This window comes from Sus scrofa, chromosome 5, assembly GCF_054392235.1.
Source record: "Sus scrofa isolate SSC_HxYL_T2T_F1_AM1 chromosome 5, Sscrofa_HxYL_maternal_Yorkshire_Landrace_v2.0, whole genome shotgun sequence".
Lineage (NCBI taxonomy): Eukaryota > Metazoa > Chordata > Mammalia > Artiodactyla > Suidae > Sus > Sus scrofa.
In genome coordinates this window covers 53,119,182-53,143,731 of record NC_139387.1, presented here as the reverse complement: position 1 = coordinate 53,143,731, position 24,550 = coordinate 53,119,182, and the positions used below count along the sequence as shown (strand labels likewise).

At 39.6% G+C, this 24,550-nt stretch overlaps 1 protein-coding gene across 6 annotated transcripts in view; it reads left to right on the top strand.

Moving 5' to 3' along the window:
* ARNTL2 (aryl hydrocarbon receptor nuclear translocator like 2) overlaps nt 1-24,550 on the top strand; it is a 195,791-nt gene that overhangs the window by 153,905 nt on the left and 17,336 nt on the right. Inside the window, exon 16 of one of the 6 annotated variants that reach the window (XM_084956486.1) lies at nt 1,381-1,489. The exons of the other annotated variants lie outside the window; for them this stretch is intronic. Coding sequence (XP_084812612.1) covers nt 1,381-1,455 — 75 coding nt within the window. The 3' untranslated portion in view covers nt 1,456-1,489. The remainder of the gene's footprint in view (nt 1-1,380; nt 1,490-24,550) is intronic. 6 annotated transcript variants of the gene reach the window in all.

Below are 24,550 nucleotides of genomic sequence, written 5' to 3'. Positions count from 1 at the left end.
TCAAAATACCCTCGTATTGTAATGTGGGTCAATCATACTCTAGTTTAAGACTAAAGTATTAAAAGCAACTAAAATTACAATTTGTTAGTGAACACACAAGGCAAAAATATATACATTATGATATCAAAACCAAAATATGTCATGGGCAGTGTAAAGAAGTAGAGCTTTTGTATGTGTTCAAAGTTAATTTTTTTATGCTTAAAACATCTTCTAAGTCTGTTTTATGTAAGCCTCATTGGAACCACAAAGCAAAAGCATGTAATAGATGTACAAGAGAAAGAAATCAAAGCATACCACTACAGAAAATCAAATTACAAAGGCAGAGAGCAAGAGAGGAAGAAAGGAATAATTGATTAAGAACATGCAAAAACCAAGTAACAAAATTGCAATAGTAAGTTTTTACCTATCAATAAATACAAATTGTCTAAATTCTCCAAATGACAGAGTGGATGAATGGATTTTAAAAAGACTCAACTATATGTTGCCTACAAAAGACTAAAAAAAAAGAGTAAAAGTAAAAAGGTAGAAAAACATATTCCATGCAAATAGAAACAAAAAGAGGGATAAAGATGGCAGAGGAGCAAGACATCACGCTCATCTTCCCCCACAAACACATAAAAAAAAAAAAAAATCTACATGTAAAATGATTCACACAGAACACCTACTGAATGCTGGCAGAAGAAATTAAACCTCCAAAAAGGGCAAGAAACTGTTGACATAACAGGGTAGAACAAAAGAAAAAAAGAGAGAAAGAGAGAGAGAAAAGGAATCAGGATGGAACTAGCATTCATGAGAAGGAGCTGTGAAAGAGAAAAGGAACCCATACCCTGGGAAGCCATCCAACCAGTGGGGAGATCAGGCAAGATGGAGGGGGGACCTCACAGTTGATGAGAAAAGTGCAGCAGCTGGACTGAGGAGGGAAAACTAGAGTGAGAGCTAAACAGATTATCTGCACCACCACCCTGGAAACCACAACCTGAGATGCTCAGATGGGGGCCAGGTGCAGAGATGCAGGCTCTGGAGGTCACTTCTGGGGAGAAGACTAGGGTTGGCTCTGTGGAGACAGCCTGAGGGGCTAAGAAACAGTGTTCCAGGCAGAGAAGTGAAATGCCACAGCAGCGGGACCCTGGGCAGAGGTCTGGGATCACAGGAGAAGCAAGGTGCCATTGTTGGGGAGGGTGAGAGGAGGAGGGGCAGACCACCATAGGAATCTCCCTACATATGCACAGGCTCTCAGAGGGCAGGGAGCCTCTGGTGCAGCCTTCTGGTGTTGAGAAGCCACTTGCAAGGGCTACAGGTAGCTGGGCACATCTTGTGTGGGCTAAGGCCAGTGTGATGTGATGGCTAAGTGTGATGTGGTGCCTCTTGTGTGCTCTATAGGTGGCAGGGACAAATCACAGAAGTCTTCTCAGAAACCAGAAGGAGGCATGGCCTGCCACTACTAGGGGCCTGTGAACAGGCTCCACCTGTGGCCCAAGTCACCTCAAAGGTCAGCAAAAAAAAGGGGATGCTGCAACCAAGCACCATCTGTTGTTGCTCTCACTCCCCTGGGAACACATCTGCCCTGCTGCTGCCACCTCCAAATGCTCTGGGCAGCACCCAGACACTTGATCACTGTCCCTTCCCAAGACCCTGCAAATAGAAGCAGCTGGTGCAGCGCCTCTTGGACTAAGCAGGACAGGGTGTTTACTGCATGGTTTACAGGTAGTGGGGGTAAACCACCACAGTTATCTCTGACTCCAGATGTAGGCATGGCCAGCTACCACTAAGGGTCCCTGAACAGGTACCACTTGCAGCCCCAATCACCTCAGAGGCACCACAGAGGAGGGAATTGTGACCAAACACTACCTGTCATTGCTCTCACTCCCCTGGGAACTCACACACCCTGCTGCTGCCACTGCCAAATACCATGGGCACCTTATAAATCTGCCTAAGGCTCATTACCACTTCCCAGGGCCTGCAACTAGGAGTAGCCTGTACCACCTTCCTGCAGGTCCTTGCTGCTGTTAAGAGCCCAGCAACCAGGCACTGATTACTAGCCCTACCCATTGTCTCCTTATCCTTGGAAACACACTCAGCATCCTGGGGATAATAACCTGCTCATACCAAAGAAAGAGACAGCAAATATCCAAACTCCCATGCCAAAAATAAATAGTAAACCCCACAAAGTACAAAGGGGTGATCTTGCATAGAAGCAGCCCTCCAAGACTACAGTCTGGCTTCCCTAAACTCACAGAAAAAGAAAAACATAAGCAAGATGAAGAAGTTCAGGAACCATTCCCAGTTAAAGAACAGGGGAATTCACCTGAAGCAGCAATGAAACAGACTTCTGCAGTCTGATAGGCACTAAGTTCAAAAGGGAGATAGTGAAAATACTGAAGGAATTAAGGCTGAATATCAAGGAATTAAGAAGTGTGGATATAAACAGTAATGCAGATTACTTTAGAAAGGAACTAGAAAATATAAGGAGGAACCAAGAAAAATTATAAAATTAATTTACAGAGACACAAACTGAGCTAAAGTCACTAAACAGCAGAATGAGTAATGCAGAGGAATGAATTAGTGACTTGGAAGATAGAATAATGGAAATCTCCCAATTAGGACAGCAGACAGAAAACCAAATGAAACAACATGAAAGCAATGCAAGAGATCTATGGGATAATATAAAGCAGGTCAATTTATGCATAATAAGAATTCCAGGAGTTCCCATTGTGGTGCAGTGGAAACAAATCTGACTAGAAACCATGAGGTTGCACATTCAATCCCTGGCCTCACTCAGTGGGTTAAGGATCTGGTGTTGCCATGAGCTGTGGTGTAGGCCACAGACATGGCTCGGATGTGACATTTCCGTGGCTCTGGCATAGGCCAGCAGCTACATCTCCAATTAGATCCCCAGCCTGGGAACCTCCATATGCCATGGGTGTGGCCCTAAAAAGAAAAAAAAAAAAGAATTCCAGAAGGAGAAGAAAAAGAAAAGGGTATTGAAAATATATTTGAAGAAATTATGCCTGAAAACTTTTTCAAATCTAAGAGAAACTTATATCAAGATACAGGAAGCACAAAAGGGCCCAAACAAGTTGAACCCAAATAGGACCACACCAAGACATATTATAATAAAAATGGCAAAAGTTAAAGCTAAAGAGAGGACTCTAAAGGCAGCAAGAGAAAAAAAAGCGTTAATTATAAGGGAACCCCCATAAGGCTATCAGCTGATTTCTCTACAGAAACACTACAGGCCAGAAGAGAGTCTGAGACACAGAGTGAGCCATGATGGGAACTCCTATATTTTTTTTAATAATGTGTTTGAGCCTATATGACTATCAGACTAAAGCAAGCAGATATAGGAAGGGGTTAACATACTTAAAAAACAGGGCAACCACAAATCAAAACCAAACATTACATTCAAAAAAAAAACTAAAAAGAAAAGTACACAAGCATAAAATAAGTGGAAATCATCCAACCAAAAAAAGAAAGGAACAAAGGAGAAATATAGAATAAACTGGAAAACAAGGTTCAAAATGGCAAGATATACTCAAAGTTCTAAAAGGAAAAAATTTGCAGCCTAGAATACTTTAATCAGCAATAATATCATTTAAAATAGAAGGGAAAATAAAGAATTTCTCTAACAATCAAATGCTAAAAGAGTAGAGCAATACTAAACCCATTCTAAAAGAAATATTGAAAGAGCTTCTCTAAAAAGCTTCTCTAAAAAAAGAGAAAAAAGAAGAAAAAGAAGTAATAAGAAATTGATGGGGAAAAATCACAATTAGAAAGCAATCACTTAAATAAGCCAGCATACAGATCTAAAAGGGAGGAAAAATATAAACTACGTAAAAGTGATGATAAACACAAGGAACAGCAAAAGGACAAACACGAAGATGTTAAAAAAGGACTTCAAAATCATAGCATATGGGGAAGGAAAGTAAGAAAATCTAGACTTTTTTTTTTTCTTTTTAGGGCCACACTCAGGGCATATGGAGATTCCCAGGCTAGGGTTTGAATGGGGGCTGTAACTGCTGGCCTATGGCACAGCCACAGCAATGCAGGATGAGCTACATCACAGCTCACAGTAACACCAGATCCTTAACCCACTAAGCAAGGCCAGGGATAGAACCTACATCCCATGGATGCTAGTCAGATTTGTTTCTGCTGAGCCATGATGGGAACTGTGTTTGAGCCTATATGACTATCAGACTAAAGCAAGCAGATATAGGAAGGGGTTAACATACTTAAAAAACAGGGCAACCACAAATCAAAACCAAACATTACATTCAAAAAAAAAAACTAAAAAGAAAAGTACACAAGCATAAAATAAGTGGAAATCATCCAACCAAAAAAAGAAAGGAACAAAGGAGAAATATAGAATAAACTGGAAAACAAGGTTCAAAATGGCAATAAATACATACTTACCAATAATTACCTTAAATGTCAATGGACCGAATGCTCCAATCAAAAGACGCAGAGTGGAAGATTGGACAAAAAAGCAAAAGCCTTCAATCTGCTATCTACAAGAGACTCACCTTAGGGCAAGGGACACATACAGATTGAAAGTGAGGGGATGAGAAAAGATATTTCATGCCAATGGACAAGACAAGAAAACAGGAATTGCAAAACTCAAATCAGACAAAATAGACTGTAAAATGAAGGCAGTGAAGAAAGACAAAGAAGGATACTATTTAATGGTAAAAGGATCCATTCAAGATGAGGATATTACAATGTCAATATATATGCCCCTAATATAGGACCACCCAGATACATACAACAAATACTAACAGATATAAAAGGAGAAAATGATGGGAATACAATAATAGTAGGAGACTTAACACCCCACTCACATCAATGGACAGATCCTCTAGACAGAAAATCAATAAGGCAACAGAGTTCCTAAATGACACAATAGAAAAGTTAGACTTAATTGACATTTTCAGGGCTTTATATCCAAAAATATTGGAATATATATTCTTTTCAAGTGCACATGGAACATTCTCAAGGATCAATCACATATTGGGGCACAAAACTAACCTTGATAAATTTAGGGGTATGGAAATTATTTCAAGTATCTTCTCTGACCACAATGGCATGAAACTAGAAGTAAACTACAGGAAAAATGACGAAAAACTGACTACATGGAGACTAAACAACGTGCTACTAAAAAAACCAAGGGGTCAATGAGAAAATCAAGAAGGAAATTAAAAAATACCTTGAGACAAGTGATAATGAAGACATCACCATTCAAAATCTATGGGATGCCATAAAAGCAGTGCTTAGAGGGAAATTCATAGCAATACAGGCTTTCCTCAGAAAAGAAGAAAAATCTCAAATCAACAACTTAGCCCACCACCTAGATGAATTAGAAAAAGGAGAACCGGAGAGGACAAGATGGCAGAGGAGTAGGAAGACACGCTCGCCCTCTCGCACAAACACAACAAAAAAAGCACATCTGCAGAATAAATGACTTGCACAAAACAGCAACCAATCGCTGGCAGAGGAACCTAAACTCCAATAACGGCAAGAAATTCGTGACATTATTGGGCAGAACAGGAGAAAAGAGGAGAGTGAGAGAAGGTGAATCCGAGTGGGACGGGGGCTCCTGAAAGGGAACTGTGGAGGAGAAAGGGATCCCGCACCCTGGAAAGTCACCTACTGGGCGAAAGATCAAACGAACCGGAGGAATCTCCAGATGCAGAGAGGAGTGTGGCAGTGATTTGGAGTGCTGAGGGGCCGATCAAGAACCCAACGGACCATCTGAACTACGGGCACAGTCACCAAAAGTTGAGACGCCTGGATGCGGGCTGGGCACGAGTCCTTGCCTCCGAAGGTTAGTCCCCGGGAAAGGGCCGGGGGACGCCTGGGTGGGGGCTGGGCTCCGAGACCTCGCCGCCGAAGGTTGGTCCCCGAGAGGGGGCCAGGGGACGCCTGGGTGGGGGCTGGGCGCTGAGACCTCGCCTCCGAAGGTTAATTCCTGAGAAAGGGCCGGGGGACGCCTGGGAGGGGGGCTGGGCACCGAGACCTCAGCTCCAGAGATTAGTCCCCGGGCTAGGGGGGCGGGGCGGAGCAGAAACTGCTTGGGAGGTCTAGAAACCAGTTGACGGGGCAGAGACTGCCTGGGAGACTAGAAAACAAAGCTGTCGCAGAGGAAGGGAGCAATACTCCAGGGGTGGGGAAGGGGAAAGCCACATCAGAGGGAACCTGAGAGAAGAGCCTGGTCTGCGCCCGTGCTGGGGAGGGGAGAGAAGAAGGGGTGGGTCCCCATAGAATACCCCCCACGCCACAGCAAGCTTACAGGCCCACTAGCTAGCTGAAAACTGTGCTTCCCAGTGCATCCCCTCCCCCCACCCCCGCCACGCCCTACGCTCTCAGGGACCTGGGGCTGCCTGCCATCCAGGAGGGCTGGCCTCAACAATTGCCTGAAGCCTACCACCGCAGGGGCTGTCCCTGCACAGGCCTGCTTGCCCTTTGGAGGGGCTACACTTCCGCAGAGCAGCACCAAACAGCACCAGCCCCCGAGAAAAGGCCTGCAGCCTAGAAAAGCTAGAACAAGCTTAGCCAGGCTGTGAATAGATCGGCCTAATTCTCGGACGGTTTTTCTGAGTCGGGTTGCCCCGGGGAGGAGCCTCTTCGGTTTCCAACGGCCCTGCTACCCGCCCAAGCCCCCAGGGGATGCTCTAGTGGACCAGCTGCATAGGACTGCCAGCTCCAGGCAGGACCCCCTGCAGCCCAGAAAAGCTGCAACAAGCTCAGCCAGACTGTGAAAAGATCCGCCTACATTCTCAGGCTGTCCTTCTGAGTTGGGCTGCCCTAGGGAAGAGCCTCTCAGGTTCTCAGTGACCCAGATAGCTGCTCCAGCCGCCAAGGGGTGATGCACCCCTAAAGAGCAGCTGCCCAACACCGCCAACCCCCTGCAAGAACCCCACAGCCTAAAAACACCAGAGCAAGCTCTGCATGACCAAGTGAAGTCTGCTACCATCGCGGTGTGGACCTCTCAGTCCTGTCTGCCCTCAGGAAGTCCTCCTTTGCTTCAAAGAAACACTGTTAGCCCCATCAACACTCCAGAAAAGCCACACTGCCTCAAAAAAGATTGACCAACAATGCCAGCCCTCAGGAAATATTCCACGGCAGTGACAAGGCAAACACTGCCCGATCACGGAGAGCACAACTCCCTCAGGAGAAAGAAAACAACAAGCAAGATGAAGAAGCTGAGAAACCACCCCCAGTCAAACCAACAGGAGAACTCACCTAAAACAGTCAACAATGAAACAGATCTCGGCAGTCTGACAGACCTGGAGTTCAAAAGAGAAATAGTGAAAATACTGAAGGAATTAAGAGAAGATATGAACAGTAATGCAGATACCCTCAGAAAGGAACTAGAAAATATAAGGAGGAGCCAAGAAAAACTAGAACATTCATTTGCAGAGATGCAAACTGAACTAGGGGCAGTAAAAACCAGAATGAATAATGCAGAAGAACGAATCAGTGATATGGAAGATAGAATAATGGAAATCACTCAATCTGGTCAACAGACAGAAAACCGAATCAAAAAAATGGAAAGCAATATAAGAGACCTATGGGATAATATAAAGCAGGCCAATCTACGCATAATAGGAATTCCAGAAGGAGTAGAAAAAGATGAGGGAATGGAAAATATATTTGAAGAAATTATTGCTGGAAACTTCCCAAATCTAAAGGATACTGGATTCAAGATACAAGAAGCACAGAGGGCCCCAAACAAACTGAACCCAAACAGACCCACACCAAGACACATCATAATAAAAATGGCAAAAGTTAGTGATAAAGAGAGGATCCTCAAGGCAGCAAGAGAAAAACAGAATGTTACCTACAAGGGAACCCCCATAAGAATATCAGCTGATTTCTCTACAGAAACACTACAGGCCAGGAGGGAATGGCAAGAGATATTTAAAGTGCTCAAAGGAAAAAATATGCAACCTAGAATACTCCATCCAGCAAGAATATCATTTAAAATAGAAGAGGAAATAAAAATTTTTCCAAACAAACAAAAACTTAAAGAATACAGCAACACAAAACCCAGGTTAAAGGAAATATTGAAAGGGCTTCTCTAAACCAAAAAGAAAGGAAGGAAAGGGAAGAAAAAAGAAAAGAAAAAAAAAAAAAGAAGAAGAAGAAGAGGAAGAACTAGGACTGAGGAAACTGCAATCAGAGAGAAGTCACTCAAATAAGCCAGCATACAGATTTAATCATGAACATGCTTCAAACAAAATAAAATTAAAAAGAAAAAAATAAAAAAGAGTCATCAAAACCATAAAATGTGGGCAAGGGATGTCAGGAGGTAAATAACCCTTTTTGTTTATATGTATGTCTCTCTTACACATTTATGGGAAGGGGTTAGCATACTTAAAAAACAGGGCAACCACAAGCCAAAACAAAATATTGCATTTGCAACAAATGAAAAAAAAAAAACACTCAAGCAGATAATAACAGGAGACCATCCAACCAAAAAAAAAAAAAAAATGGAGAACCATAGAATCAACTGGAACACGAGGTTCAAATGGCAATAAATAATCATCTATCAATTATCACCTTAAATGTCAATGGACTGAATGCCCCAATCAAAAGACACAGGGTGGCTGAGTGGATAAAAAGGCAAAAACCTTCAATATGCTGCCTACAAGAAACTCACCTTAGGACAAAAGATACATATAGATTGAAAGTGAAAGGGTGGAGAAAAATATTTCACGCCAATAGACATGACAGAAAAGCAGGAGTCGCAACACTCATATCAGACAAAATAGACTTTAAAACAAAAGGCATAAAGAAAGACAAAGAAGGACACTATTTAATGATTAAGGGATCCATCCAAGGAGAGGATGTTACTATTGTCAACATATATGCCCCAAATACAGGAGCACCCAGATACATACAACAAATATTAACAGACATAAAGGGAGATATTGATGAGAATACAATCATAGTAGGAGACCTAAATACCCCCCTCACATCAATGGACAGATCCTCTAGACAGAAAACCAATAAAGCAACAGAGATCCTAAAGGAAACAATAGAAAAGTTAGACTTAATTGATATCTTCAGGACACTACATCCAAAAAAAGCAGAATACACATTCTTCTCAAATGCTCATGGAACATTCTCAAGAATCGACCACATATTGGGACACAAAGCGAATCTCAATAAATTTAGGAGCGTAGAAATTATCTCAAGTATCTTCTCTGACCACAATGCCATGAAATTAGAAATCAACCATGGGAAAAGCAAAGAGAAAAAACCTACTCCATGGATACTAAACAACATGCTACTAAAAAACCAATGGGTCAATGAGGAAATCAAGAAGGAAATTAAAAACTACCTTGAAACAAATGATAATGAAGACACAACCTCTCAAAATCTATGGGATGCCGCGAAAGCAGTGCTCAGAGGGAAATTTATAGCAATCCAGGCCTTTCTCAAAAAAGAAGAAAGATCCCAAATTGACAACTTAACCCTCCACCTAAACGAATTAGAAAAAGAAGAACAAAAAAGTCCTAAAGTCAGCAGAAGGAAGGAAATTATAAAGATCAAAGAAGAAATCAATAAAATAGAGACTCAAAAAACAATAGAGAAAATTAATAAAACCAAGAGCTGGTTCTTTGAAAAGGTGAACAAAATTGACAAACCCCTGGCCAGACTCACTAAAAAGAGGAAAGAACCCAAATCACCAAAATTATAAATGAAAAAGGAGAAATCACAACGGATACAGCAGAAATACAAAAAACCATAAGAGAATACTATGAACAACTATACGGCAACAAGTTTGACAATCTGGAAGAAATGGACAATTTTCTAGAATCTTACAGCTTGCCAAAACTGAATCAAGCAGAAACAGACCAACTGAACAGACCGATCACTAGAAATGAAATTGAAGAGGTCATAAAATCACTCCCTACAAATAAACGTCCAGGACCAGATGGCTTCACAGGTGAATTTTACCAAACATATAAAGAGGAATTGGTGCCCATCCTCCTTAAACTCTTTCAAAAGGTTGAAGAAGAAGGAATACTCCCAAAGACATTCTATGAGGCCACCATCACCCTCATTCCAAAACCAGACAGAGATACCACCAAAAAAGAAAACTATCACCCAATATCATTGATGAATATAGATGCAAAAATTCTCAACAAAATCTTAGCCAACCGAATCCAACAACATATCAAAAAAATTATACACCATGACCAGGTTGGCTTCATCCCAGGTTCACAAGGATGGTTCAACATACGCAAATCAATCAGCATCATACACCACATTAACAAAAAAAAGGTCAAAAATCATATGATCATCTCAATAGACGCAGAAAAAGCATTTGACAAAGTCCAACATCCATTCATGATCAAGACCCTCGCCAAAGTGGGTATAGAGGGAACATTCCTGAATATAATCAAAGCCATTTATGATAAACCCACAGCAAATATAATCCTCAATGGAGAAAAACTGAAAGCCTTCTCACTCAAATCTGGAACAAGACAGGGATGCCCACTCTCACCACTGCTCTTCAACATCGTTTTGGAAGTCTTAGCCACAGCAATTAGACAAACAAAAGAAATAAAAGGCATTCATATAGGAAGAGAAGAGATCAAACTGTCACTGTATGCAGATGATATGATACTATACCTAGAAAACCCGAAGGACTCAACCCCAAAACTACTTGAACTGATTCATAAATTCAGCAAAGTAGCAGGATAGAAGATTAACATTCAGAAGTCAGTTGCATTTCTGTATACCAGCAATGAAACACTAGAAAAGGAATACAAAAAATGATACCTTTTAAAATTGCACCTCACAAAATCAAATACCTCGGAATACACCTGACCAAAGAGGTAAAGGACCTATATGCCGAGAACTATAAAACTTTAATCAAAGAAATCAAAGAAGATGTAAAGAAATGGAAAGATATTCCATGTTCCTGGATTGGAAAAATCAATATTGTGAAAATGGCCATCCTACCCAAAGCAATCTACAGATTCAATGCAATCCCTATCAAATTACCCATGACATTTTTCACAGAACTAGAACAAACAATCCAAACATTTATATGGAACAACAAAAGACCCAGAATCGCCAAAGCAATCCTGAGAAACAAAAACCAAGCAGGAGGCATAACTCTCCCAGACTTCAAGAAATACTACAAAGCCACAGTCATCAAAACAGTGTGGTACTGGTATCAAAACAGACAGACAGACCAATGGAACAGAATAGAGAATCCGGAAATAAACCCTGACACCTATGGTCAATTAATCTTTGACAAGGGAGGCAAGAACATAAAATGGGAAAAGGAAAGTCTATTCAGCAAGCATTGCTGGGAAACCTGGACAGCAGCATGCAAAGCAATGAAACTAGAACACACCCTCACACCATGCACCAAAATAAACTCCAGATGGCTGAAAGACTTAAATATAAGACAGGACACCATCAAACTCCTAGAAGAAAACATAGGCAAAACACTCTCTGACATCAACATCATGAATATTTTCTCAGGTCAGTCTCCCAAAGCAATAGAAATTAGAGCAAAAATAAACCCATGGGACCTCATCAAACTGAAAAGCTTTTGCACAGCAAAGGAAACCCAAAAGAAAACAAAAAGACAACTTACAGAATGGGAGAAAATAGTTTCAAATGATGCAACTGACAAGGGCTTAATCTCTAGAATATACAAGCAACTTATACAACTCAACAGCAAAAAAACCAATCAACCAATGGAAAAATGGGCAAAAGACCTGAATAGACATTTCTCCAAGGAAGATATACAGATGGCCAACAAACACATGAAAAAATGCTCAACATCGCTGATTATAAGAGAAATGCAAATCAAAACTACCATGAGATACCACCTCACACCAGTCAGAATGGCCATCATTAATAAATCCACAAATAACAAGTGCTGGAGGGGCTGTGGAGAAAAGGGAACCCTCCTGCACTGCTGGTGGGAATGTAAACTGGTACAGCCACTATGGAGAACAGTCTGGAGATACCTTAGAAATCTATACATAGAACTTCCATATGACCCTGCAATCCCACTCTTGGGCATCTATCTGGACAAAGCTCTACTTAAAAGAGACACATGCACCCGCATGTTCATTGCAGCCCTATTCACAATAGCCAGGACATGGAAACAATCCAAATGTCCATCGACAGAGGATTGGATTCGGAAGATTTGGTATATATACACAATGGAATACTACTCAGCCATAAAAAAGGATGATATAATGCCATTTGCAGCAACATGGATGGAACTAGAGAATCTCATCCTGAGTGAAATGAGCCAGAAAGACAAAGACAAATACCATATGATATCACTTATAACTGGAATCTAATATCCAGCACAAATGAACATCTCCTCAGAAAAGAAAATCATGGACTTGGAGAAGAGACTTGTGGTTGCCTGATGGGAGGGGGAGGGAGTGGGAGGGATCGGGAGCTTGGGCATATCAGACACAACCTAGAATAGATTTATAAGGAGATCCTGCTGAATAGCATTGAGAACTATGTCTAGATACTCATGTCGCAACAGAAGAAAGGGTGGGGGAAAAAACTGTAACTGCAATGTATACATCTAAGGATGACCTGACCCCCCTTGCTGTACAGTGGGAAAATAAAAAAAAAAAAAAAAGAAAAAGGAGAACCAAAAAAAAAACCTAAAGTCAGCAGAAGGAAGGAAATCATAAAGATTAGAGAGGAAATAAATAAAATAAAGATTAAAAAAACAATAGAAAAAAAATCAATAAAACCAAGAGCCGGTTCTTTGAAAAGATAAGCAAAATTGATGAAGCTCTGGCCAGACTCACCAAGAAGAGGAGAGAAAAAACCCAAATAAACAAAATAAGAAATGAAAAATGAGAAATCACAAAGGATACTGCAGAAATACAAAAAACCATGAGAGAATACTATGAACAATTATATTCCAACAAATTTGACAACCTAGAAGAAAGGGACAAATTTCTAGAGACTTACAGCCTGCCAAAACTGAATCAAGAAGAAACTGAACAGACTGATCACTAGATATGAAATTGAATATGTCATAAAAACACTCCCTACAAATAAAAGTCCAGGACCAGATAGCTTCACAGGCAAATTCTACCAAACATACAAAGAGGAACTTATAACCACCCTCCTTAAACTTTTCCAAAAGGTTGAAGAAGAAGGAACATTCCCAAAGACATTCTATGATACCACCCTCACCCTAATACCAAAACCAAAGATACTACCAAAAAAGAAAATTATAGGCCAATATATTTGATGAATATAGATGCAAAAATTCTCAATAAAATTTTAGCCACCCGAATCCAACAACATATAAAAAAGATCATATACTATGACCAGGTGGGATTCATCCCAGGTGCACAAGGATGGTACAACATACACAAATCAATCAACATCACACACCACATTAACAAAAGAAAAGTCAAAAACCACATGATCATCTCAATAGATTCAGAAAAAGCATTTCACAAAGTCCAACATCCATTCATTATAAAAACCCTTACTAAAGCGGGTATAGAGGGAACATACCTTAACATAATCAAAGCCACATGGAGAATATATAATACCCAATGGAGAAAAGCTGAAAGCCTTTCCACTAAAACCTGGAACAAGACTCTCACCCCTTTTATTCAATAGTATTGGAAGTACTAGCCAGAGCAATCAGACAAACCGTAGAAATAAAAGGTATCCAAATTGGAAGAAAAGAAGTAAAATTGTCACTGTATGCAGGTGACATGATACTATATAAAGAAAACCCTAAGGATTCAACCCAAAAACTACTTGAACTAAACAAAGAATTCAGCAAAGTAGCAGAGTACAAGATTAACATTCAGAAACCAGTCGCATTTCTGTATACTATCAATGAAATATTAGAAAACAAATACAAAAATACAATACCTTTTAAAATTTCACCCCCAAAAATTTAAATTCCTGGGAATAAACCTGACCAAGGAGGTAAAAGACTTTATATGCTGAGAACTGTAAGACATTAATCAAGGAAATTAAAGAGGATTCAAAGAAATGGAAAGATACTCCATGCTCCTGGGTCAGAAAAATTAATATTGTAAAAATGGCCATACTACCCAAAGCAATCTACAGATTCAGTGCAATCCCTATTGAATTACCCAGGACATTTCTCACAGAACTAGAACAAACAATCTGAAAATTTATTTGGAACCACAAAAGACCCAGAATTGCCAAAGTAATCCTGAGGAAGAAAAAACAAACAGGAGGCATAACTCTCCCAGACTCCAAGCAATATTACAAAGCCACAGTCATCAAGACAGTGTGGTACTGGTACCAAAACAGATATACAGACCAATGGAACAGAATAGAGAACCCAGAAATAAATCCAGATGCCTACGGTCAATCAATCTTCAACAAAGGAGAAAAGAATATAAAATGGAGAAAAGGAGGTCTTTTCAGCACGTGGTGCTGGGAAAACTAGATAACACCCTCACACCATGCACAAAAATAAATCAAAATGGCTGAAAGACTTAAACATAAGACAAGACACCATCAAACTCCTTGAAGAGAACATAGGTAAAACATTCTCTGACATCGATCTTACAAATGTTTTCTCAGGTAAGTCTCCCAAGGCAACAGAAATAAAAGCAAAAATAAACCAATGGGACTTAATCAAACTGACAAGCTTTTGCACAGCAAAGGAAACCATAAAAAAAAAGACAACTTACAGAATGGGAGAAAATAGATAACAGCTTCAAACAATGTAGCTGACAAGGGCTTAGTCCCAAAAAATACAAACAGCTTATACAACTCAACAGCAAAAAAGCCAATAAACCAATGGAAAAATGGGAAAAAGATCTGAATAGACATTTCTCCAAAGAAGATAATACAAATGGCCAACAAGCACATGAACAAATGCTCAACATCACTGATGATTAGAGAAATGCAAATCAGAACTACTATGAGGTACCACCTTACACCAGTCAGAATGGCCATCATTAATAAGTCCACAAACAATAAATACTGGAAAGGGTTTGGAGTAAAGGGAAACTTCCTACACTGTTGGTGGGAACGTAAATTGTTACAACCACTATGGAAAACAGTATGGAGGTAGCTTAAGACAACTAAATACAGAACTACCATATGATCCAGGAATCTCACTCTTGGGCATCTATCCAGACAAAACTTTCCTTGAAAAAGACACATATGCCCATATGTTCATTGTAGCTCTATTCACAATAGCCAAGACATGGAAACAACCTAAATGTCCATCAACAGATAAATGGATTAGGAAGAAGTGGTGGAGTTCCCGTCGTGGCGCAGTGGTTAACGAATCCGACTAGGAACCATGAGGTTGCGGGTTCGATCCCTGCCCTTGCTCAGTGGGTTAATGATCCGGCGTTGCCGTGAGCTGTGGTGTAGGTTGCAGACGCGGCTCGGATCCCGCGTTGCTGTGGCACTGGCGTAGGCCGGTGGCTACAGCTCCGATTCAACCCCTAGCCTGGGAACCTCCATATGCCGCGGGAGCAGCCCAAGAAATAGCAACAATAACAACAACAACAACAACAACAACAACAACAACAAAGACAAAAGACAAAAAAAAAAAAAAAAGGAAGTGGTATATATACACAATGGAATACTACTTAGCCATCAAAAGAACAAAATAATGCCATTTGCAGCAACATGGATGGAACTAGAGACTCTCATAGTGACTGAAGTAAGTCAGAAAGAGAAAAAAATACCATATGGTATCACTTATAACTGGAATCTAATATATGGTACAAATGAATCTTTCCACAGAAAAGAAACTCATGGACTTGGAGAACAGACTTGTGGTTGCTAAGGGGGAGGTGGAGGGAGTGGGATGGACTGGGAATCTGGGGTTAATAGATGCAAACCATTGTCTTTGGAATGGAAAAGTAATGAGATCCTGGTGTATAGCACTGGGAACTCTATCTAGTCACTTAAGATGGAACATGATAATGTGAGAAAAAGAATGTATATAAGTATGTGTGACTGGGTCACCTTGCTGTACGGTAGAAAATTGACAGAACACTGTAAACCAGCTATGATGGAAAAAATAAAAATCATTTAAAAAAGAACAACACAAAGAAAGCAAGGGCAGCTAAACTTACATTAGGCTAAATACTTTAAACCAAAGTCTGTAACAAGAGACAAAGATGGTCATATAATGATAAAGGGTCAATTCATCAAGAGGATATATTAGTAAATATTTCTACACCCAATATAGGAGTACCTAGATATATAAATAACGGATCTGAAGGGGGAAATAGGCAACAATAGAATATTAGGGGACTTCAGTAAAGCATTTGCAACAATTCAGACAGGTCATCTTGATAGAAAATGAATTAGGAAATATTGAACTTCTACTACATGTTTGATCAGATGAACCTAAGAGATATTTATAGATCATTCTATCCAACAGCAGCTAATCACACTTTTCTTATGTGCACATGGAATATTCTTCAGGATATAGCATATGTTAGTCTACAAAAGAAGTCTTACATTTAAAAATATTGAAATCATATTAAACCTCTTTTCTGACTACAAGGATATAAAACTAGAAAATCAAAAAAGAAAATTGGAAAATTAACAAACATGGAGATTAAACAACATGTTCTTGAACAACCAATGGATCAAAGATATAAAAAGAGAAATAAAAACAAAAACCTTGAGACAAATGAAAATAGAAACACAACATACCAAAACTTATGGGACATAGCAAAAGAGGGAACTTTGCAATGATAAATGCCCATGAAAAAAAAAAACCCATCTCAAACACAAACCACCTAACTTCATACCTCAAGGAAATAGAAATCACCAAACTAAGCCCAAAGTTAGCAGAGGAAAGGAAGTAAAGATCAGAGCAAAAATAAATAAGAGACTAAAAAGAAATTAGAAAATATCAGTGAAATAAGATTTTTTTAAAAAAGATTAACAGACAAACTTTTAGCAAGACTTACCAAGAAAGAGGACTCAATTATAAATGAAAAAGGAAACATTACAACCGATACCATACAAACATATGGTATGAACAATTATATGCCAATAAAATGGACAACCTAGAAGAAATGTATAAATTCCTAAGAACATGTAACTTACCAAGACTGAATCATAAAGAAATAGAAAATCTGGACAGAACAATTACAAATAAAGGAGATTGCATCAGTAATTAAAACCTCCTAAAGGCCACGAGCAGATGAATTCTATCAAACATTTGAAGAATACATACTAATCCTTTTCAAACACTTCTCAAAATAATTGAAGAAGAGGGAAAACTTCCAAAGTCATTAAGAGGCAAACATTACCCTGATGCCAATGCCAAATGAGGACAGAAGAAAAGAAAATTTTAGGCTAATATCTCTGATGAACATAGATGCAAAAATCCTCATCAAGTATTATCAAACTGAATTCAATGGCACATTAAAAGGATTGTACACCATGATTAAGTGGGATTTAATCCAGGAATCCAAGGATGATTCAACACATGTCCCCCTCCAAAAAATCAGTATGATACACTATATTAATATGAACAAAATAAGAGATAAAAGTCATATGATCATCTAAATAGATACAGAAAAGGCATTTGACAAAATTTAATATCCTCAAGTAATAAAAAGCTCTCAAAAAAGTTGGTATAGAGGGACTGTAACCTCAACATAATAAAGGCCATGTATGACCAGCACACAGCTAACATCATATTCAGTAATGAGCAGAAAGAATTTCCTCTAAGACCAGGAGGAGGACAAGGATGCCTACCTGTGCCACTTTTATTCGACATAAAAGTCCAAGCCAGAGCAATTATACAAGAAAAGGAAATAAAAGACATCCAAATGTGAAGGGCAGAGGTAAAACTGTTTGTTCGCAGATGACATGATCTTATTTACAGAAAGAGCTAATGAATCTACCAAAAAACTATTAAAATAAATGAATTCAGCAATTTTCAGGTTACAAAACAAACATACAAAAAACCAGTGGCATTTTTACACTCTAACAAACTATCAAAAAAAGGAAAAAGTTCTCATTTTGTAATAGAATCAAAAACAGTATTTAGGAATAAATTTAACTAATCAAGGACATGAAAAACCTGTACGCTGAAAACTACAAAGCATCAATGAAAGAAATTGAAGACACATATATGGAAAGATATCCTGTGTTCATGGATTAGAAGAATTAATATTGTCAATATGTTCATACTGTGCATACTACCCCAAATCATTCTTGGATTCACTGCAATCTACCAAAAGACCATTGGCATTTTTTATAAACATAGAGAAGTTGATTTTAAAATCTGTAGGGAGGAGTTCCCGTTGTGGCTCAGTGGTTAACGAATCTTACTAGGAACAATGAGATTGCAGGTTCAATGCCTGGCTTCACTCAATGGGTTAAGGATCTGGCGTTGCTGTGGCTGTGGCGTAGGTCAGCGGCTACGGCTCCGATTAGACCCCTAGCCTGGGACCCTCCATATGCCATGGGTGCAGCCCTGGAAAAAAGACAAAAAAAAAAATCTGTAGGGAGCCACAAAAGAACCTGAGCAGTTAAAGTAATCTTAAGGGGGGGGGGAAGCTGTAGGCATATTTCCTGATTCGAATTATGTTGCAAATCCACAGTAATCAAAATAGCATGGGACAGGCATAAAAACAGACACATAGATCAATTCAACAGAATAGAGAGCCTAGATATAAACCCATGCATATATAGTTGATTAATTTTCAACAAAGAATATGCAAGAGGAAAGTGCAACTTCTTCAGCAAATTGTGCTGGCAAAACTGAAGAGCCACATGAAAAACAATGGAACTTACACCATATACAATAATCAACTCAAAATGGATTAAAGACTTCAATATAATATCTGAAACCAGAAAACTCTTAGAAGAAAACAAAGGGTAAGCTCCTTGACATCATTCTTTGCACTAATTTTTTTGGGATTTGGAACCAAAATTAAAGGCAACTAAAGCAAAATAATCGAGTGGGACTACATAGAATAAAACCAGCTTCTATACAGCAAAGGAAACCATCAACACAATGAAAAGTCAACTTACAGATTGTGTGGAAATGTTTGCAAGCAAATGATATTTGATAAGGGGTTAATATCTCAAATGTACACAGGGTTAAGATACAAAATATATGAGGAACTCTTAAATCTCAATAGCAAATCAAAATACAATTTTAAAAACGGGCAAAGGAACTGAAATAGACATTTTTCCAAAGACATACAAATGGCCAACAAATACATGAAAAACTGCTCAACATCACTAATTATCAGGGAAATGCAGGTCAAAACCACAACAGCATATCAGTTCATAACTACCAGAGTGGCTATTTTCAAAAAGACAAGAGACAACAGGTGTTGGTGAGGATGCGGATAATAGGGAATCCTTGTACCCTGCTGGTGGGAACTTGAATTGGTACAGCCATTATGAAAAACAGTATAGAAGTTCCTTAAAGAATTAAAAATAGAACTTCCATGTGACCCAGAAATCCCACTTCCAAGTATATATCCCACTTCCAAGTACATATCCAAAGGAAATGAAATTAATATCTCAAAGTGTTATCTGCAGTCCCATATTCACTGCAACATTTCTCACAGTAGCCAAAATATGGAAACAATTGAAGTGTCCATTGACAAAATGAACAAATAGAGAAAATGTGGAATATGTAATATTCAGCCATAAAAATGAAAAAATTTTACCATTTGTGATAGCAGATGAACTTGGAGGACATTATGCTCAGTGAAATAAGCCAGACACAAAAGCCAAATGCTGCCTGAGGTCACTTATATGTAGAATCTATGAAGTGGAACTCAAGGAGTAACAGAGTAGAATGGTCATTACCAGAGGCAGAGTCATGGGAGAGGAGATGTTGATCAAAGGGTACAAATTTTTACTATAAAATGAATTCTAGAGACCTAGTATATGGCATGGTGACTATAGTTAATAACATACTGTATAATTGAAATCGGCTAAGAGAATAGATTTCAAATGTTTCCATTAAAAAAAATGGTGTCTATGTAGTGATGGATGTTAATTAGCTTGTTTATGGTAATCATTTCACAACATATACATAAACCAAAACATCACATTGTATACCTTAAATACAATTTTTGCCAATCAAAAAAAATCAATAAAACTGGAAAGAATTATTGTAAACACAATAAAAAAAAGGGGGGGAGGGGGAATCACCTAAAAAATGCTTCAGTTATAGCAAATATTTTGTTTTAACCTAAAAACTATGCTTCCATTTGTAATGTTGCAAGTTAGGACTAAGACATTTTTGAGAGTGTCCATTAACGGGAGTTCTGCAGAAACCATGCCATCAATTTATCATTTGTGTTGTTCAATTTGAATTTCTTAAGGTAAAGCAATTCAAGTGCAAAACCCTATTAGATTTTGCTGTTTTTTTAAATACAAACATTTACTGTTGCCTTATTCACACCTATCTTAACGAAAACCAAAATAAAACAAAAACAAAAAGAGCAACTCACCATTTTGTTTTTTTCTTCTCTTCTTTTTAGGCCCACACCCGTGGCATATGGAAGTTCTCAGGATAGGGGTCGAATTGGAGCTGCAGCTGCTGGCCTACCCTACAGACGCAGCAACTAGATCTGAGCTGAATATATGACCTAAACTGCAATTTTCAGCAACACCAGATCCTTAACCCTCTGAGCCAGGCCAGGGATCTAACCCACATCTTCACGAAGACTATGTTGGGTTCTTAATCTGCTGAGTCATAATGGGAACTCTGCAACTTACCATTTTAAGAGTTTTTCCAAAGCTTAGCTTTCATAAAAACTACCATTTGATTTTCAACTTGCATTCCATCACTTTACATTATCCAATGCAATGGAAACAACTAGCATGAAGAAGTCACAAGCGGATGAGTTCCTTGGGCAGAAAGTCTGGGCCTAGGGCCCCTGCCACACTCAGCATGCACCCGAGTCCACCAGTTCATCCTCATGCACAGCCATCCTTCCACCTTCCTTCCTGAACAGAAAAGGTTTCCTCCTCTTATTCAAAGAACCCTCCTCCTGGCCTTTGCATCTGGTCTCCCAACACCTCAGGTACCTCAGTCTGTCTCCACTTTCTTTTCTACCTCCTCCCCTTTGACATTCAGACCTACTCTATTGATTCATCTTCTTCTTCTTCTTTATTTCTTTTCTATTGACTCTCCTTAACAAAACAATTATTCTTAGGTCTGTGTCTCCCACTGCCTACATCTTCACAGCTTGCCACTAGTCCACACTGCCTGCTTTTACTTTCTCACCTCCAAGTTACTTCTTGTCTCACACATCTCATGGAATTTCTCAGCAAGATGACCAGAGACCTTGCTGTCTCTAGCATTTCTTTCTTAGTAACATTCCTCACCACAGACCCCTTCCTCCCCTCTCTGAGTCTTCCGTCCTCAGCTTCTGTGCTATCTTTGCTCCTGGTTCCCCAGGCTCTCATTCCAGGGAGATTCCCTCCCACCAACTGATTATCATTCCCAAACCACTGATCCTATTCTGAGCTTTCTCCTAAGCACCAGAATTATATTTCCAATAGCTAGTGGTTACACCTACCTCCTATGTTCCAGAAAGACTTCATGATCTCAACATGTCCAACATGTAATTCACCACTTTTCCCCCTTCCTCCTTAATCAGCTTTTTCTCTACTGCCCCTTATTTTCCTGTAGGTGCAATGATTTACCCAGTTTCCAAGCCAGACAGCTGCAAGTCATCATCAATTCATCACTCTCCTCACTGAATACATCTGATCAACCACATTTCATAAATATTCATATATTTATATTAATTCTTTATAGGTTAGAGTTTCCAGGTTAGCAAACAAAAATACAGGCCACTTTTTCAGTCTAACCCGCACAGTGTCTGGGACATAATTACAGTAAAAAATTATTTGCTATTTGACGTTCATATTAACTGAGCATCCTATATTTTATCCAGCAACACTATTATAGGTTTGCAATTCCAGTTACTCATACTACTACCTTAGTTTATAGAATTTTAAAAAATGAAACAGAAGCTACAATTGCAAAACCAATAATTTGCTATACAAGCAATCTACACTTAGTTTGTTACAGCTAAAATTTGTTCAGACTCACGTGTCCCAAGGTAAGAGCACAAAATGTTTTAACAGTAATTCCACAAAGCTTCTCAGTATTCCAGAAATGTCTATACCATAGACTAGGTGGCTTAGACAAAAAAAAATGTATTTACTTTACCATTCTGGAGGCTGGGAAGGCTAAGAGAGAGATGCCAGGCTGGCCAGTTTCTGGTGAGCTCTCTTCTGGCTGGTAGAGGCTGCTTTCTCACTTATATCCTCACACGTGGTGGGAGGAGGGAAAGCATGTGAGCTCTCTGACGTCTTTTCTTAGAAGGGTGCTAATCCCATCATGAGGGCCCCACCCTCATGACCTCATCTGAACCTAATTATCTCCCAAGGGGCCCATCTCCAAATACCATCACACTGGGGGTTGGGGCTTCCACATATGGATTTGGGGGGAACACAATTCAGTCCCCAACACAGGAGCTTATCTAGTTTGTAAATTGGACCAATCTCTGCCCAAATGTCACTTATAAGCTTCCATGCAGAAACTACCCCATGACTAACATGCATCCTAAACTCTCTGCTTTTAGACACTGCCCACACTCTGTCAAGATGATGTTCTCCATTGCTCAACAAGGTTAAAAAGCCTTGATGTGGGGCTCAACAACTCCATCATATCTCTGCTTCCTAACTGGTAAACTCTCTCCCCTACTTTTTCCCTATAATCCACTGGTTCTCAAAGAGCTGATTCGGAGTCACCTGGGGGGTGCTTGTTAAAACCCAGGCTACTGGCCTACTCCCAGAGTTCCTGATTCAGAAAATCTGGGATGGTGCCTGGGAACTTGCATTTCTGACAGTGTCCCAGGTACTGCTGCTGCTGGTCCAAGGACCACACTTTGAGAAACTCTGCCTAGAGATGCTCTTTAATGCCTGGCAGTGGGGACTGAGCACTGGTATTTTTCAAAGCTCCCAGGTGATTCTAACACAGTTGAAAACTGGTTTAGAACACTGTTTGGATGCATTTTCCACACTACAGACAGTACGCTTTTTGGAAAGCCCAAATCCAAGAAAGGAACCCATCAGTTAAAAATATTTAATGGCAACTCACTGCCCACAGATTAGACATTGCTCCTTACCAAGTCTTTCAGGGTCATGAGATATGCTTCCAGCTGTCACCTCCAACCCCATGGCATGCTACTTTACCACTTCATGCTCTATAATCCAGGCTTACTGGTCAATGGCAATTCCCAGAAGTCGATCTTATTCTTTTGCTCCCTGAGTCTGCACACTCTGAATCTTTATCAAGAAAGTTCTCATCAGCACCCCTCTTCACCTGGCTAAATTTTACTTTCCCCTTAGAGCCTTATAGCTAAGAAGTGTGGTCTATGGATGAGTGGCCCCAGCCTCTCCTGGGTGCTTCTTAGAAATGCACACTCTCGGGCCTCATCCCAGTCCTACTTATTCAGAATCTATACTTTAACAAGATCCCAGAGTGATTCAATTTACATTGAAATTTGAAAAGCACTTGTAAAAACTCCTGCAGACATGTTTTCTCTGGATCGATGCTTCTGAGCCCCTAAGATAGCCAGATGCTTCTTCACCTGCACCTAAAACAGTGGATCTGTGTACATCATCTCATACTTGCCTGGGAGCTCTGTCAGAGCAGGACTATATATTACTCATCCTAGCACAGTACTTGGCATATGCAACAGGCTCAATAAATAGTTGTTAACAACAAACTGCTACTGTATAGTACAGGGAATTACATTCAATATCCTTTAATAGGATTTCCCATTGTGGCTCAGTGGGTTATGAACCTGACTAATATCCATGAGGATGCAGATTTGATCCCTGGCCTCGCTCAGTGGGTTGGGGATCTGGCTCTGGCACTGCCATGAGCTGTGGTGTGGGTCACAGACACAGCTTGGATTTTGTGTTGCTTTGGCTGTGGCTATGGTATAGGCCAGCAGCTGCAAATCCAATTCAACCCTAGTCTGGGATCTTACACATGCTGCAGGTGTGGCCCCAAAAAAGCAAAAAAAAAAAAATAAATAAATAAACCCTGACACCTATGGTCAATTAATCTTTGACAAGGGAGGCAAGAACATAAAATGGGAAAAAGAAAGTCTATTCAGCAAGCATTGCTGGGAAACCTGGACAGCTGCATGCAAAGCAATGAAACTAGAACACACCCTCACACCATGCACAAAAATAAACTCAAAATGGCTGAAAGACTTAAATATAAGACAGGACACCATCAAACTCCTAGAAGAAAACATAGGCAAAACACTCTCTGACATCAACCTTATGAATATTTTCTCAGGTCAGTCTCCCAAAGCAATAGAAATTAGAGCAAAAATAAACCAGTGGGACCTCATCAAACTGAAAAGCTTTTGCACAGCAAAGGAAACCCAAAAGAAAACAAAAAGACAACTTACAGAATGGGAGAAAATAGTTTCAAATGATGCAACTGACAAGGGCTTAATCTCTAGAATATACAAGCAACTTATACAAC